Source organism: Orbicella franksi, chromosome 9, assembly GCF_964199315.1.
Source record: "Orbicella franksi chromosome 9, jaOrbFran1.1, whole genome shotgun sequence".
Lineage (NCBI taxonomy): Eukaryota > Metazoa > Cnidaria > Anthozoa > Scleractinia > Merulinidae > Orbicella > Orbicella franksi.
In genome coordinates, this window is record NC_138153.1 from 28,100,858 (window position 1) to 28,117,446 (window position 16,589).

At 41.0% G+C, this 16,589-nt stretch overlaps 1 protein-coding gene across 3 annotated transcripts; it reads right to left on the bottom strand.

Moving 5' to 3' along the window:
* Positions 1–1,898: 1,898 nt before the first annotated feature.
* On the bottom strand, positions 1,899–15,315 carry LOC145496489 (NACHT domain- and WD repeat-containing protein 1-like). 3 transcript variants are annotated; one of them, XM_081476172.1, is made up of 10 exons: positions 15,173–15,315; positions 13,881–13,963; positions 11,672–12,101; positions 11,147–11,349; positions 10,741–11,074; positions 9,453–10,177; positions 8,437–8,652; positions 6,578–8,275; positions 5,249–6,073; positions 1,899–4,790 (listed from the first exon to the last, which is right to left on the bottom strand). In XM_081476172.1, the coding sequence occupies exons 2-10, from the start codon at positions 13,929–13,931 to the stop codon at positions 3,993–3,995; spliced, it is 5,280 nt and encodes a 1,759-aa protein (XP_081332298.1). In that variant the 5' UTR covers positions 13,932–13,963; positions 15,173–15,315; the 3' UTR covers positions 1,899–3,992. The 3 variants fall into 3 exon arrangements, with proteins under 3 accessions (XP_081332298.1, XP_081332299.1, XP_081332300.1); XM_081476173.1 differs by lacking the exon at positions 15,173–15,315 and having other exon boundaries at positions 13,881–14,581; XM_081476174.1 differs by lacking the exon at positions 1,899–4,790 and having other exon boundaries at positions 4,856–6,073.
* Between the last annotated feature and the right edge of the window lie 1,274 nt (positions 15,316–16,589).

Genomic DNA, 16,589 nt, shown 5'->3' on the forward strand with positions numbered 1-16,589 from the left:
CTGAAAATACTTAAGCATTGACTAATCATTTAAATTTGGCTCGACGTCTCCGTGGGTTTTTCTTGAGAGCCATAGAGTGCCATGTATAGAACTGGTCCTATATTCGTTACAATTCAGCATTCTTATTGGTCCCCTGGACAGTCCGAATTTTGCATTGCGGATCACATCGATGATTTGCACCGTGTAAAAAGTCTGGGCAACAATTTTAGCTGTACCTCTAAAACCATTTCAACCGTGTAGAAAAGAGCCATTGCTTTAGTAATTCTCGATCTGATAATTGAAAACTGCTGTTTTAGTATGTTTTGGTAAAAAATTATCGTGAAAGAGATAGATGTGAAAGCTATATAGACAAATAGATACATGAATAAATCTAAAAATCTCTTTAAGGCATAACTCTTTAAAGCAGCCTTACAATTTGCTAAGCTAAGGTATTTACAGCTGTTAGAGTTTAAGTCTAAGATTCGAGAAAGACTTCATTGGCTCCTTTAAATCTTCTGTTAGAAAATATTTTTTGTCCAAAAACTCTTAGCTTAGTTTTTAGTTGTTCATATCTAGATTTAGATTTTTTAAATTTTTATCTTTTATCATATCTTTAAATTTTAGCTGTATTCTATTTTGTAATTTTTATTATCTTATAAGTGTAAATAGTTTTTAATTTCTAACTTAGGATAGAGGGCCACTGGTTCGTCAGTTTTTTACTGTTATGTGTTGCCCTCTATAAATAAAGTTGTTACTTACTTACCTACTTACTAAGGAGTTCATTCTACTGAAGCCAACCGGCTCTTCTTACAAAGGATCGTTGGTCGTGGCTGTTCTGAATAGCGGAACATCTAACTTATTTACGAGTGGACATCGGCTTCAACCTCTTCAGTTAGAATCAGTGTTGGAAAATATTCAGTGATCCTTTGCGTATTTTGATGACTTTAAGCTTATGGCTCGTTCATAGGCAAGAGGTCAGCTATCTCCGTCCCCATATTTATTCGTCGGAGACAAAATTCATTCGAGGACATGCTACCTAAGCCTGAATTTCAGCTGCGAGTAGATGACCAGAGAGGACATGTGATTTTCAGGCTAATGTTAATTATGTTTACCAGTGCGAAGAACTTTACTGGTTCTCGCCAAGAGATTATCATCTCTTGTTCTCGCACAATTAATCGTTTTTTGGCTCTGTAACACTGGGACTAGCCTCATCCAGGCGTTCAGTTAGCTGGGGCGCATTGTGAAAATGGCGCAAGAAAAAATAGAGGAAAAGTGCGGTGCGGGAAGGCACCAAGTCTCTCTCCTTAATTTCACTCCGCCGTTTTTTCGCGCTGCGCCCCCAACTAACTGAACGCCTGGAAGGGGCTTCACTGGGACAAGAGCACCGATCCCGCTAACCACAGGCGCACGCAAAGAGAGAAACCACAAATCTCGTTTTCTACAGTGTGCGAACGTCTTTGTGGAGGTTTGTTTAGTACTCTGCTATTAGTCCTATAGCGTTTAATAGGCCATCACCTGGCCCGCATGTGCAAAGAAGTACCTGGCCTAGTAATCAAGGAACGAAAACAAAGGAATGTGTGATTTTCAGATCAATGTTTCTCTCTCATCTGGGCCTCCAGAGCCGCTTATTATTGACACCTCTTTTAATGTTGTTCCGAGAATTTATCGGGTCATTAATGCAGGAAGGAAAGGAAAGGAAAGGAGACACAGGAAGGAAACAGCGGATGACATCTGCATGCTCGGTCGCCTGACCAAAAAAAAAAAAAATTAATCAGTAAAATACTTTAGTCAGGTGTCATGGTATTTAGGATTGCAACACAAATTGGGCCAAAATCGAGAAACAAACGTGGTAAATAGAACTGAAAGTTTGTTGAAAATTCCAACCAACAATAAGACCTCTCGATTAAAAGCCGACTAAAAGTAATTCCTTTCAAGCCATGCTTCTTTAGTTCCTCATTTTTCAAGGTTAGTCCAGTGGGCGACTGCGCGAGTGAGCACGATAATGGCCTCGGGTATCCACTTGACTAATCCTCAGAATAATGAACCACTACCAGTAGTGCATTTTCCGTGATTGATCACGATTGTAAAGACCTGTAAAGGTGACATAACAGACTACGAGTAGTCCTTCCTTCGCTTAGTCCGTCGCGGGTAACACGAAAGACAACGGCGAGAGAGAAACGGCCACGGAGCCAGGATCTCGCTCGGCTAATTTTTTCGCCCGGTTTTCTTTCGCATCACGCACGAAGGACAGAGCGAAAGAGGTACTACTCATAATGTAGTGACGAAGTGATGAGTTCCAGCGGTTTTGATCCCGTTGAAATGGAAAACCTCAGTTTTTAATGAGATTTCTTCGCGCGCTTGTTTGTAACCAAATAAAGGGTGGCCATGCATGGGTGACTGATTGATTGAATCCATACTTCGCTATAAACAACTCCTTCATAATAATTGGGACCTTTACATTCCTAGTATTAAATTCCCAGAAAAAAGGTAGTAAAAAGACGACTTTCTTCGCCAGATCAATTCTTCTCATAGCGAAGCTGTGACGTCCGGCTGAGATTCCCGGGATACTCCTTGAAAAATTGGGTAGAGGTGTGCGGCCCGCTTCTCAAAATCCTTACCCTATTTGTGACCAAAATCTGCGATTTTCTGTATCCTATTTAAATTATAACCTGACCAAAAATTCGATACCCTATTTAAGACCTAACCCTTGAATTAATACCCTGTTTCAGAACTGCCTTTTAATTAGTTCCCTAGTTCAGATCGATGTTAAAGGGATTGTAAAATTCTTTTGTAGATGGTCTTATCGATAATGATGAAAAAAGTAGCCTTTTCTACAAAAGAAACCAATTCAAGACTAGAGTGCAAAAACCATACCCTTTCTGAGACCAGAATGGCCAAAAGCGATACCCTGTTTCTGACCAAAACGGTTAAAAATATAGCTCATATATGGGAGTATCCCCTCTCGGAACCTCGGCCGACCTAGGCCTCCGTCATTTCGCTCGCATTGTAATAACTAAGTGATACCTACTGTTGTTTGCATGCTTTGCAGTATTGTTTGAATAACTGCAAAGCCAAGAAATTTAATTTGTGATATCATTATAGAGGCATGGAGTTTTGTTTCAACTAACCATTTAACCAGGGGCCGCTACACCTGATTGTGCCTGGTTTAATTAACTAACTAATTTGTATATATAATTAACGATATAAAATGAGTCTCGATTACTGTCTCAGTCAGGGAAACTAATGCTTTTTTTTATGTAAACCTTCGTTAAAGCATTCCGAAAGTTTTCGATTGGTATCATTCAATCAAACCCTATCGCGAGCTCTTACGAGTTCTCCGGAAACTGACCGCAGTATGGTGCAAATAGGATACATTATGTTGGTTAGTACAATTTCTGTTCAAGCCTACGTATGTCAATTTTGACAAGATGAGGTAGATTTTTGATCAAAGAGGTTACAGTATTTTTGATATATCACAGCTTAGTCGAGCTGAGACCAACGTATAATATTCGTGTACGTTCGAGTACAATGGATATGTGGTTTCACAATATATCTTGCGTTACGGTTTTCCGTTGTTTATAACTATTTGGAGTTTGAACTCTAATTTTACCAAAGTTAATAGAGGGAAATGATTATAAAATCCGACAAAGTTCTTTTTTGTATGTTTTTGGTCTCGTTTTTGTCCTTGACCGTGCACGAAACACAATACTTCTTTACTTCTGACTGATAAACTAACCAACAGAAATGCTTTGGTTACGTAATTCATGCAGAGTGTATGAGCGCAAAACAAAAAATTGTGCACGGTCGTGGACCTTCTAATATAAATCTTGGCATCTTTGTTTACTCCTTGGATGTTTGCCGGGCTTCATAAACATTCCCCTCTATTAACTATGATTTTACATGCTACTGAAAGAATCGCAGAATGAAAGGTCATGGAGGTCATTATGTAGGCTGACCTTTCCCTTCAGTCAAAGATTCAACAACCAAGCGTAACAACAATCGCTGTACGACTACTAGCGAATGTCGCTATCATCATCATCTTCGTCATTGTCATCGTCATTAGGATCACAAGGATCCATCATTCCTTTAAATTCACTTATTTCCTTGTGCTCGCCATAAGACGATGGTCCCGGCTTTTTCTCCTCGCGTCCAGGTATGTGCAATCTCAGGGTCATAACGGTGACACTGGCGGGCGCTGCAAAAACTATCTGGTCACCCAAAGGACAGACTGCAAAAGGGTTTGTGTCCACCGTAAAAGTCGTCAGCTTTTTACCCTTGATAAGATCCCAAGCCTCAAAGGAACTGGGTTGGTACCCTTTGGCATCTGTTGTTATTGCAGTGGTCCCGTCATGGTTGAGGTAGATCTTGTCGATGTCCGTGGAGACAAGGTCGTGAAGCAGATTTCCACTCTGGATCTCCCAAACTTTAAGGCTCTCGTGACTTGTCACGGCTAGCATGCTCTTCGATGAAATAGCGACCATGTTTCTTCCACTAGAACCTTCAGCCAACGTATGCATCAGCTTTCCCGTTTCTGTGTTCCACAGGGCGCTTACCTGATCGTTTTTCAGCTGTAAGATGAAGTATTTACCATCTTCCGTAATGGCGGAACCATCCAAACCCAACTGCTCGCCCTCAATTGGATCCATTACCTTGTGTTCGTGCGTCTTGGTATTAAAAACCAGAAGTGGAACTGTCGTGGCGTCTTGCTCGACATAAAAACTGGCTTGGGAGCAAATCACTGTGCTACCATCTTTACTGATTAGAATTCCTTCCAGGCGATACTTCTGGCCAAGTTTGTACTGTCCTACAACCTGCCAGTAAAGCAAACAACTTTGAACGGATGCATAAACCCTTAAAATCATTTTTCGTGTTAACTTTTCCATTAATAGCTTTGAATAGATATTAACATGTAGGTGAGATAGGTGCTTTGGCCTCATCTTGGCCAAGCATGAGTCAATCAAAAAACGTAGTTCTATGGAAAATGAAACGAGAGAGTAAAGGAGATGATTCACACCAGAGAAGCCTCGTGATGAGCGAAATTCTCAAAACTGTCCTTAATTAAACACCAAGAAAGAGAAAAAGAAGTCATGCTGCAGTCCTTAACAGGACTGACAGTCCTTACCAAACTAGGAATGGCACACGATAAGTGAGAAATAGCAGAAATCTTGCCATGTGGCCAATTTCAAATTGGCCGAGGATTAAAAAAGTAAATAAAATTACTGTATAAGCTACTTAGGTTAATTTGAAAAACAAAAGAACTGTTCATTACCTTGCCAGTGTCTACGTCCCACACTTTCAAGTTCCGTCTGCCACGTGACAATCCAATGAAATTCTTCTTGTCAATAAACCCGACGGCCTCCAGTCGTTTGCTGGACTTCCCTTGCAGAACACGGAGCGTTTTTGCCTGGTCAAAGTCCATGAACTTGTAGTGATCAAAGTTATCTTTCTTTTGTTCTCCCACAGCGATTCGTCCAACGCCAACCTTGTCAGTCAGCATACGCAGAGGCTGGGGGAAGTTATATGCTTTGATAGAGCGGACTTTGACACCGGTAAGTGCATCCCACACTGCAATCTCAGGCATCATCTTGACGGTGCAGCTTGCGATCACGTGCCGATTGTCTGCTGCAACTGAAAGCATCCATATTGAATCAGCAAAGCCTTGTGTCGTGGCAGTGACATCCGTCTCATCATCATCGACGCTCTCTCGAGCATCGTAAATTCGAAGAACCCCATCCGATCCGGTAGTTGCTACAAAATCTCCCCTGCGCCCGTAAGTACCAAAGCCTGGTTGTAATCTAGCAACGACGGTGGCATCACCCGTGTCAAGGCCCCATTTTACTAATTCGTAGTTATTCCTTATAGCGATAACTTTCTTCCCGTCCTCTGCGACAACAAGGCGATCGCGTTGCCCAATGCCGAACTCTGGGATATCTGAAACGTGCTTGCCTGTAGCAGCGTCATAAACTTTAAGCTGCTTTATAATATATCCGTCTGACACCACAAGCAACTGCTTTCTGGAGGTAAGGTGGACTTGTGTTATTTCTGTGTCTTTTAACTCGCCTCGGATTTCTTCCTTTTGCAACTCCACGTTTATCTAAATAGAACAGTGAGGCAAAACTGAAAGTTATACAGGCAAAGATGCATGGTTATCAACAAACACTGACAACTGACATTGCTAATACTGACTTGAGGGCGAAGCATGATTCGTATTAATAAATGTTTGAAAAATCTTTAAAAATCTCCTTTCTCCTTACATTAAGAAACAGTATGGTAGTCAGTACCGAGAGTTAATATGTTCATCTCATAAATATCGAGAGCAAATGTGGAATGTTTTAAAAATATGAGTGGGCGTAATTCTGGCCAAGATCGTTGCCCTGAGATTTTAGGTTAGACCCTATACATTTACAGCCCTCCTGGTCAAAATACTTTCATCTGGGGAACCTCAAATACTACAAAAACCTTCATGCTATGAAAACGGAAACTAGGGGTAACACGCTTCTGGCTTTTCCGATCTGAAAAATCGTACTTTTACCATAAACCGACTACCCACGTATAAGCAATGGTCATATTAAACAACATTAGAGCGATTCAAACCAACCTTACAAATTTCCTTTCCAGTTTTAACATTGAGAACGTGAACCGTCTTTTGGTTACGTAGGCAATATACCGCAAGGTCCCCGGTAGCGTCCAAATGACCAAAAGTTTCCTCAACATTGATACCTTTTACAGGAATGTCATGAACAAGCTTCCCAGAGGCAGTCTCCCAGATTCGCACACCGGAGTCACCGAGAGCAACCACCATGTGATCATCATCTGCAAACGCAACGGAAGGGAACCCTCTGAACCAGTTTCCGTCATCCTTCATGGGCTTATACTCCTGTAAGATCTTGTTTGTTCTAGCATTAATGAGGTACATGTTTGCCGACGAACCCGATGCAACAAAGATGTCGTCGTTCTTAGGGCTGATCATCGCCCGCCAACACGAATTCACATCTGTTGACGATTCGTCGAAGCACACCTTTCTCTGCCTCCTTCCACTCTTTATATCTAGATACAATAGACAAAGTCCCTCTGAACCACGATTGCAGGTCACGACTGTCTTGGAATCACTCGTGAAATTTACGTACTCAATTCCACCGTGGAACTCATCATTTGACACTGAGTTTATCAGAGATCCTCCAGCCGGTGTGAGGCATTGTTGGCTGGGAATAAAAGCAGCAACAGACGGGTTATGGGCAGCTTCCAACATCTTTGCCAGAAATGGGAATTCTTTCTTCTTCATATGCTTGTATAGACGGCCAATCAGCTGCACGGACAGTTGACGAGGATCCTGCCTAAGTGATAGTACAGACAAGCTGAGGCACTTGTTCAGGAGGTCAAATTCTCTGTCATCTGGATGAAGAGCAAGAGCAGCATTAAAATCCTGTTGCAACGCCTCCACAGAACTTGCTTGGACCTTCGTCAGGAGGAACTCGAAGTTGCAGAGGGTTTCTTCCTTGAGCGTTTCCACTTGGTGTGACAGAAGGAGGTTATGAGGGAGCTCGCTCAACATGCGCCGATTGAAAATGGGCTTCTCTTCGTTTACGTCGAACTTCAGAGGTTGCTTGGGTACCAATCGATCCATAGACATTTCTTTACCACTCTTGTCCACAAAAGACTTCTTTGTCCCGCCTGACCATTTTCCGAGGAAGTAGTCGCTCATGTTTGCATGAATCCCGACTGCTTGCCCGCTTCCAAGATAACGTTCACGGGCAGCTTCGATGAACTGGCGATGATACCAGTTTATAACCCGGGCACCATCGGCTCCTCTTTCAATTAGGTAGTCTCCAATGTCGGACCGGATCCGTATCCACAACAGAGGTGGTAACCGTCGAATGGGTGGTGTCCAGTATTGATAGACGTCATTGAGTACCTTATCATCCAGTGATAAGATGTCCTCCAGCTCGGGTTCCGTCAACCCATTCCTGGAAGCAGTGATGTAGGCTAAAGCTTGGCTCACAAGAACTTTCCCATGAAGTCTCTCTACACGATCAAGAAGGTCATGGATGATCCCTTTTATTGTCGGTGCCAGCTTAGTATCGTTTGGAGACGTATAGGATTTCCAACGAGAGGCTTCGTCGAAAGACAATTTCAGATACAGAGGCAATGGACACTTTTCGAAGGCTTCCAAAACAATCTTCTCTTGTTCACTTTGTAACAGCCGTCTGGAGGATTTGAGCCAACTGTCCAGTATTTGTTTGGCAGTGTCAACAGGCATCTCAGGTACTTCCAGGAGGACGGTGGCTTCGTACTTTTCCTGGTAAATGAACAACATTTGACGGATTAGTTGAAGGGTTTATTGTGAACTGAAAAGGCTCTCCGGTCATCTTTTTAGGACACACAAAACATTCGGCGACAAACTGAAATCAAACTACCCAGTGGGCCAAAAAACTGATCGATAACAACAACATTACTTACCTCTAGTCTGGGGAAGCAATTGTATTCCTTTTCTGGGAGGGTTGACAAGATAATGTAGACATTCTCTGGTAGCTCCTTTGGAACCCATTCGAGCTCTCTGCCACCGTCATCATCCGACAGTTGATCCAGCGAATCAAGGACAAGCACCACAGGATGAGAAGATGATGCATGGTCTTCCAGACATTTAGGAAAAAACTCCAGGAGGGACCGAATATCCTATGAATAATAGACAGTAGGAGGCGAAAGATAAACAGATCAGTAACGTATACAGTGCAACATTACAGGGAAATTGATGCTGTAACAGCGTTTGTTTAGAAATAAACAAGACGCTTTCGACACTGTAATCCTACCAATATGCGGGACACGTCTCACTTTTTAACCTAATAAAATGACCAGCTAGCACCTTAGCTCGGTAGTTAGAGCAACCGACTGTTATCTGGGGGTCATGGGTTGGAATCCCGTAGGGGACTCAAACGTTTTCTTTGTCCCACGCTCGCGACATCCTGAAAAGCTAATTTTTCACATTCCAATCGGGTAAATAGGCTGCTTTTGTGTCATTCGCTAAAAGCCGGAAAATATATGCATTCTGAAGCCTTATATATGCACTGGTCAGTGGAATTAAGGAAACAAATTTCCGACCCATCACACCACTATGCTCCGGTCTTTGCTAGGCATTCACTCGCGAAAAACTCCATGTGTTTTTATAAGCATTTACCTTAAGAACAGTTTACCCATATAACTATGGAGCGAATAATCATCATTCACGATCTTTCCCGTGACAGGATGCTAAATATTCAGCGCCGTTAGCAAGGAATGATTCAGTCAAATCCTATTTTTCTCTTGGTCTGGTACATACTTAAAACTTTTCGTTGTAAGTACACAGGGAGCTTTATCGAATTGTTTGGACTCGACCAGTTGTACCATTTAACAGTGATTAAACAATCCACCAACTATGGGTCTTACTTTTCTGTACGGAAACGCTAAGAACAAATTCCTCGGCAGTGAATTTTACTTACCTGCGGCACTTTGTCACTCTCAGAATCCTCATCGGTCCTACAAATCTGTTGACAGATACTGCGCATTAAGTTTCTTACATCTGATGAATCTGGAGTTGTCCCGATAAATCGGGTCACAACTGTCGCGGAATCCTTTCCGAGCCATTTCTTTACTTCCATGGCAACTTTGGCCATCAAGGAAGTCTTTCCGCATCCTGATTCTCCATACAGGACGGCAATTTGATCTTTTTTCACTGTCTCCTTCACAGTCGTCAAAAACTCGTCACGACCGTGAAACAACTGGCACTTCCTTTTGCAGAAAGACCCATGCTGAAATATTTCCTCGGTCAGCTCATCTTCTCTGTTGATCGATTGGTCCTCCTCGATGCCTCGGTTGATCCTTTTTGTTAATGTGTCATAAAAATCAGTACAAAGCTTCTCGATGTACTGCGCATGCTCTTGTGACGCACTTGGGTCAATACCATTACCATGCCACTTGACATCATACTGAATTACATTGCTGTTGGTCAGCGCTTCAGGAAGGTCTTTCTCTCGAAGTTTGTTCAGCAGCTGCTGTGCGGATTCGTCTACCGATGAAGGATTTCCCCACGTTTTGTCGATAAATTTCCCAGTATTGGAGTCTGCTATGTTATCATTGATGTCTGTGATGACCCTTTTGAACCAGAAACAGTGTTTGTCTTGTTCGTTTGCCTTGATGATACCTCTACGGATTTCATCTTCTGTCACTAAATAAAAAAAAAAAAAAAATTTTAGCACACTTGTAAAATTAAAAGTGGTGATCACAATCCATTCAAAAAAGCCAAGCTGAAATAAAGAGCTGCTTTAACAGCGTAATCTCCTTTTCTGTTTTCGACCATTACTAGGTTCAATGGCCTATTGTAATCTACTTAGCTGTACTGTTCTTTTGCCTCTACTGGTTAAAGGTCTATACAAATGAATATCATATTTTACAATAAGGCTTTGACCAAGGGAGGTGCCGCTAGATCGGATCCTATTATTTTTGGGCAATTTGCCAATTTAATATCCTGAAACTGGGTTAGGTGAACGTGTCACAGAAGAAATGGACTTTTATACTATTCAACAGTAATAAATGGGGCTGAAAGTCATTTCCTGTCTATGTAAACTAAAGAAAGCAAAAGTTACTTACTGAGAACATTCTGCTAATGATGCAAATAAAATGGGAACCAACTAGATCTCCGAGTGAGTTTTATTTTATCCGAGGACACTTCGAAGTAGTCATGATATTTTTCATCACGGCATGGAAAAAGTACTCTGTACAAACACTTACCTGACATGTAGTACTTATGCCGTTCACTTTGCTTGTCCAAAGCCTTGTTAGCGGCCATCCGCAAAACGACCTGCATTCTCTCAAACGCAGTCCACCAATCAGCAGAAGCCTTCTTACGTAACTCTTCGTTCGCGTAATCACGATAATGGGGTAGCAGTGATGTGATTGGTTGTAACAGATATTGGGCGGGAACTGAGTTATCGTCCCTCCAGAACCAATGTTTCAGTAGCTGGAGATCGTCTGTGTTGTCAACCGCTCCAAGGAGCTTCTCAAACTCAGAGGCATCGATCTTCACAGGAAAAGGACGGTAGCCATATTTTTGCCCCAGGAAAGTCTGAAAGTGTAATGAAGACTTGAGTAATCTCAAAACATAGTAAAGATGCTTCGATTATCAAGTTGAACTCACAATGAAGTTGGGTCCAGTTGACAACTTCTGACATGCGCGGAGCTCCCTCATGCATAGCTCAGTAGTCATGTGATCATCAGTGGACTCGTCTCGGACTCCCCATCTCATGTCGACCACTTGAAAATCATAGCCTCTCTCTTGACAGTAGGACTTGAGCCGGGGGTACACTCTCTCCATCAATGTGTTACGCTCCACAGAAGTATCTGCGAAATTTACCATACTCATGTCAGTTCCTTTCTCGTGTGAGCAACTGAACGAATTACACTAATGAACATCTGAATTCAGTTATGAACAAGGCAGAGAGGGCGAATGATAAGAGAGTTAATTCCTCCCATAGATCGTGTTTCAAGGTATTTTTAGTCACGGTACCCAGTTCTCCCACGGACAATGTTTCCTCCGCGTGTCACGATTGGCTATTTCTAGACCACCTCGGATTTCCAAAGTGGGAATGATCTATTAATAACTCTAGAGGGATTACCTTAGAGGAATAAGACCTATATGGGGGACTTCCCCTTTATAATTTACCTGTAAATGTAGAACTGGTAAATATTCTAACAATCTTGGCTTTTTCTGGGTAATGAAAATCCATGTCACCGGTCAAAGCTTTCTTCACCTTCTCTTCGTAGCTCAAGTTATCTTCAGTCTCATCCAATACAACCTCTTGAACAATTTCCTTTTCTTGTTCTTGTTCTTGTTCCTCTTCTTTTGATGACTCGCTCTTTCTGCTGCTCGCTGAAGAACTTCTTTTGCTCTGGTTATCTTCCTTGCTGTCATGATCGCTTTCTTCCTTCTCAGAATCGCTTTTGTTGTCTTCTTCCACGTGGGAACTCTTCTCTGATTCTGATTCATGGCCCTCGTCTCTGTCAGACGAATTGTCATCATTGTCTTCGTGATCTTCCCGGTCACTCTGCCGAGGATTCTCGTTCTCTTGAACTTGATTGTCTTGGTGAAGAGTCTGAAAATAAGAACAACCACCCAATGGTGAGTTTTCAACTGACTTTTAAAAGCATATATGCTTACATATACGCTTCTGCTTAAACTCATTAATGATTCATAAACTTTAAAGAAAGGAGATCACGACCGCGACGGTGTTTGAAAATCTGATCTTATTTAGCATATATTTTACGATTTTATTGCTCCCTTTTCTCCTTAGTTTTAGTTTCAATTCAGAAGACATATCAAGCACCCAAGACATTGTTTAACCACATTTCTAGACACAAGTACGTCAAAAATACTCCGCTGCGCGTCGTATTTTCAACTCTCCACTCAGTGTTTGGAAATGTGGATAAACACGGTCTTTCGTGCTCGATACGTGACAGCAGCCAGTGTTCCAAGCAATGAAATTCCTGTTCATTAGTATAGGTAATCGTACGGTTTTTCTCGTTCAATTTGGAATTAATTTGCACGAGTGAGCTTTGTGAAAAACTCACAAGTGCAAATTAATTCCAAACTGAACGAGAAAAACCATATGATTACCTATTGATATATAAACATGAAAAAATTCGCGCGGAGGAATTGCCGGAAGATCTTTCTTGAAGCCATTTTTTTTTCATTCGAGAAAACTTTTTTTCAAAGTTTCCGCACAAAAGTTTCGTTATCATTTTACGTACGTGATATCATTGGCTTAGCAAATTTCCTATTGTATTTCAGCCAATCATAATCCAGAATTACGATGTGTAATTTGTACTGGTGTTACAATTTTTGGCACTAGTGTTACACTTGAACTGCACTGCTCTCAGCCAATCAGAATCGAGTAATTTTTCATGTATAGTATTAGTCCTATGTAAAAACTATACCGATGCATGTTTGGGAACACCAGCATTTTTACTCTTTTGTATAGTATTTTTTAAGTTATTATCTTCTTAAGTCTTCGGTATCTTTAAGGTAGTCCGTTACATAACCCTTATTGACTTCCCTGAGCTTCTTGTCTTAAACATTAATATTTTGAAAATATTAAAAAAACAAACAAACAATATAGCCGCCTTTTAAAAATCTCTTTTAATGGGCATCTTCGAATTTCTTTATTTTGCCTTTGTATCAAAACTATATTGATGATGCAAAACCTTTCAAACAAATATGCGTTTACTAAACGTGAAAATAAGCATGAGTAGCACACATGTTCACACGAATGAGTTTGCTCTCGTTTGTATCAAGATGTACTTTGAATCAGACGAAAACACCATGTTGACCACTGCCAATGATCGTTTTTGTAAAATCTCTACAGGAAATAGTTTTTATTCCGGGCGTCGGGCATGCAGTTAATTTGTTCCTTATCTGCGATGGAGCCTTGTGCAGTGATCTAGGTAAGGCCTGGTTTTCACTAGACACTACAAGCTACAAGCTAAAGCACTACAAGCTACAAGCTGAAGCTTAAGCATAACAGTAGTGAGGACTCCCACAACACAAGCATAAGCGCAAGCACAGGCAGAATAAAACTTTTTGTTCTTCTTCTGTTTGTGCTGCGTGATGCTTGTGTCAAATGAGAAGGCGCCGCTGTAAGCATTAGCATAAGCATCGTCCTTCATTTTCATTTTTTTCATGATACCTAGGAGGTATGGAACCGGAAGTGAGGCAATCATCCATTTTAAGCATGCGTACGTTTATGCTTTTGCTGATGCTTATGCTTGCGTCGTAGGGAAAACCAGGCTTGAAGGACTGACTGAGGGTAGGAGAAATCTGGAGATGATGACAGTCAGTCATTTCACACGGCTAAAATGACCCATTACGGTATTACCTGGAGACTCTGTCGTTTTTGTTTTTTATTCCTGGAGAGGATCACACCCATTGCTACCACCAGCTAAACATCAATCAAGTAATCTGCAAAAAAAAAAACCGTCTTTGAGGGTGAGAATTTTATTTCATTAATCATGTAAGAGGTTTTGAAAGATTACCTTCAAGTAATTTATTAATATTAAGTCATATCTGAATCACAAGTACACGGAAATTTAACATTAATGTTTCATGTTTCCTGGGTACAGGAAACAAACTTTTTCAAACTTGTTAGCCCACTTCGATCCTTCCATTCGATCCTTGCACATTCCTCTTTCGATGTAACAGATAAATAAAATTAGACACTTTTACAAGAAACGTGGTCAAGAAACATGATCCGATGGAAAATTCAGGCCAACTACCAGTAAGTCAAGCAAGCGGGGGCCGCGTCCTCGCACTTTCTATTGCAAACGAAGGAAGTTATCCGTGGCTATCATTATGGCCGATAGACGAAAACGCATCTGATTTTTTTGCCATTACTTCACAGTTTAAGCAATGTGAATACACAGGGCACCTGCTGCAATGCGATCGATGAAACAATTAAATATCGAAAATCACCGGTTCATTCCCATTGTACTAAGGTCTTGGCAAAATCTGTTTCCTTCGATTCAAAGCCTTTCTACAGCGGATATCCAAAAGACGTTTTACTTAAAATGCACTACAAATATGTCATTTGCATCAATACCTCTGAAGCGGAAATCTTTAAATAAAAGCAGGTTATGATAATTATGTTTCTCATGGTTACTATTTAACACGAAAATAAACACAAAACTCACCGAATACATGAAACATTAGTAAATGGGTCTGACAAATTACGTCTAAGGTTTCTTTCTTTCGATTTTATCAGTGAGAAATCAAGAGTTGCTAGAAGGCTTAATGTAAAATACTTAAGAACTAAACTCTCAACTCCTTCCTTACGCGAATAGCGTTCGTGACAATCTCGAATATTCAGAACACACATTTACCCCAAGAGCGAGCTCTTTCGAAAATGAATACTAATTCAAAAAATATGCTTCACTGTGTAAAGATCGTTTTAGCTCAGTCTGTTTAGACGTTATAAGTGGATGTTTATAGATGTAAGAGGGTGTTTTACATAAAGAAGTAGCATCAAAATCCTCGCTTGATTCGTCATGAAGGTTGTGTTTGAGGCGGTAGCTCAGCTCATTCGAAGAACAAACTAATCAATGTCCATATGGTGTGGTGATAATCGCAAAAATGCTTTTATTTCAGGTGACATTGGCAAGGTTATAAACCTACCTTGTGTTTTGCCCTTGGTCCTTCGAACTGGAGCTCAAAGCATCTCTCGATTCTGTGTAGTTTCTCACGCGTTACAACTGCACCTGACAAATGATAAAACTGAAACTGCACTGTAATATTGAAATTCATAAAAAGAAACCACTTTAAAGTCATTTAAATAAAGACATTTGTCACGAAAGACTTAGATGATGGAAGCGTCACGGTTGTTAAGAAACAGACCTGTTAAAACCTTTGAAATCTCAAGAAAAATACGATACTTTTTTGTACGCCTTGTCATTATATTTCTGCCTTGGCGTGTTAGAAATTTAGCTGCCGCAGGAAAGCTTTGGGTTAAAAATAGCGATATTTTTACTGGTAGTTCAAAACAGACTGCAACAGATAAGTCAGTGGGCGGTTTCGGCTGAAGTCACTATAATGAACACGCGTTGTTTCACTTGACTATTTAAGGTGGGACTATTTTAGCTTTGTACAGGCGGTAGAATATTACAAAAAATAGCCGCATCAGTTTACAAATAACACCAAATCTCTGCGTTATATGTTAGGGATGTTTTGATCTACTCGCCATAACAATTGCGCTTCGGCGTGGATTCATTTCTAATAACAGGAACAAATAATTTTGTAACGCTTGATCGAGTTATTTCTTTAGAATTGTCGAGTACAACACCCACGTTTGTCATTGTGGATCTTTCGCCACAAAATGAAAGCTTTCAAGGAATGCGGAATGCTAAGACCAACGCCTCCAGTATTTGTTTTCCCGTCTCCCAGTTCTTTTTTATTCAGAACAGCAATTAAAAAGAACGAAATTGCTCTTTCCAGCTGTTAATAAATCAGCTTAAGTTTTCCGCAATTGAAAGAAAACTCAAATTTACATCAATCCTCCTCCTCCTCCTCATCATCATCATCATCATCAACATCATCATCAACATCATCGTCATCGTCATCGTCATCGTCATCGTCATCGTCATCGTCATCGTCATCGTCATCGTCATCGTCATCGTCATCGTCATCGTCATCGTCATCGTCATCGTCATCGTCATGATTATCACTGCCGGCTATTTCAGGCCAAGACTGAAATAAGACCGGTGAGTACAACCCTCAATCGACTATTTGGTGAGGCCCTCCCTGCAAGGGGTTCCTTCTCCAGGTTGAAGGCTTCTAAAAGAATAGGGATTCACGAGTTCAAGTATATTAGGGGTAGGGGGAGACTTCATTCTGATATTTGAAAAGTCCGTTCAAAATGAACAAAAGCACCTGTCCGATTATTTTAAGAAGTTGCCCAATTCAAGAGTATAGAAAATGTGTGTAAGCATCCACCTAGGTATGCGAAAGGCTACCATTTCCTATGGGAAGTATATCAAAGGAGGGCATTTTCTGTTAAAAATGACACATATAAGGGGACGGTTTTGCATCTCTGGTT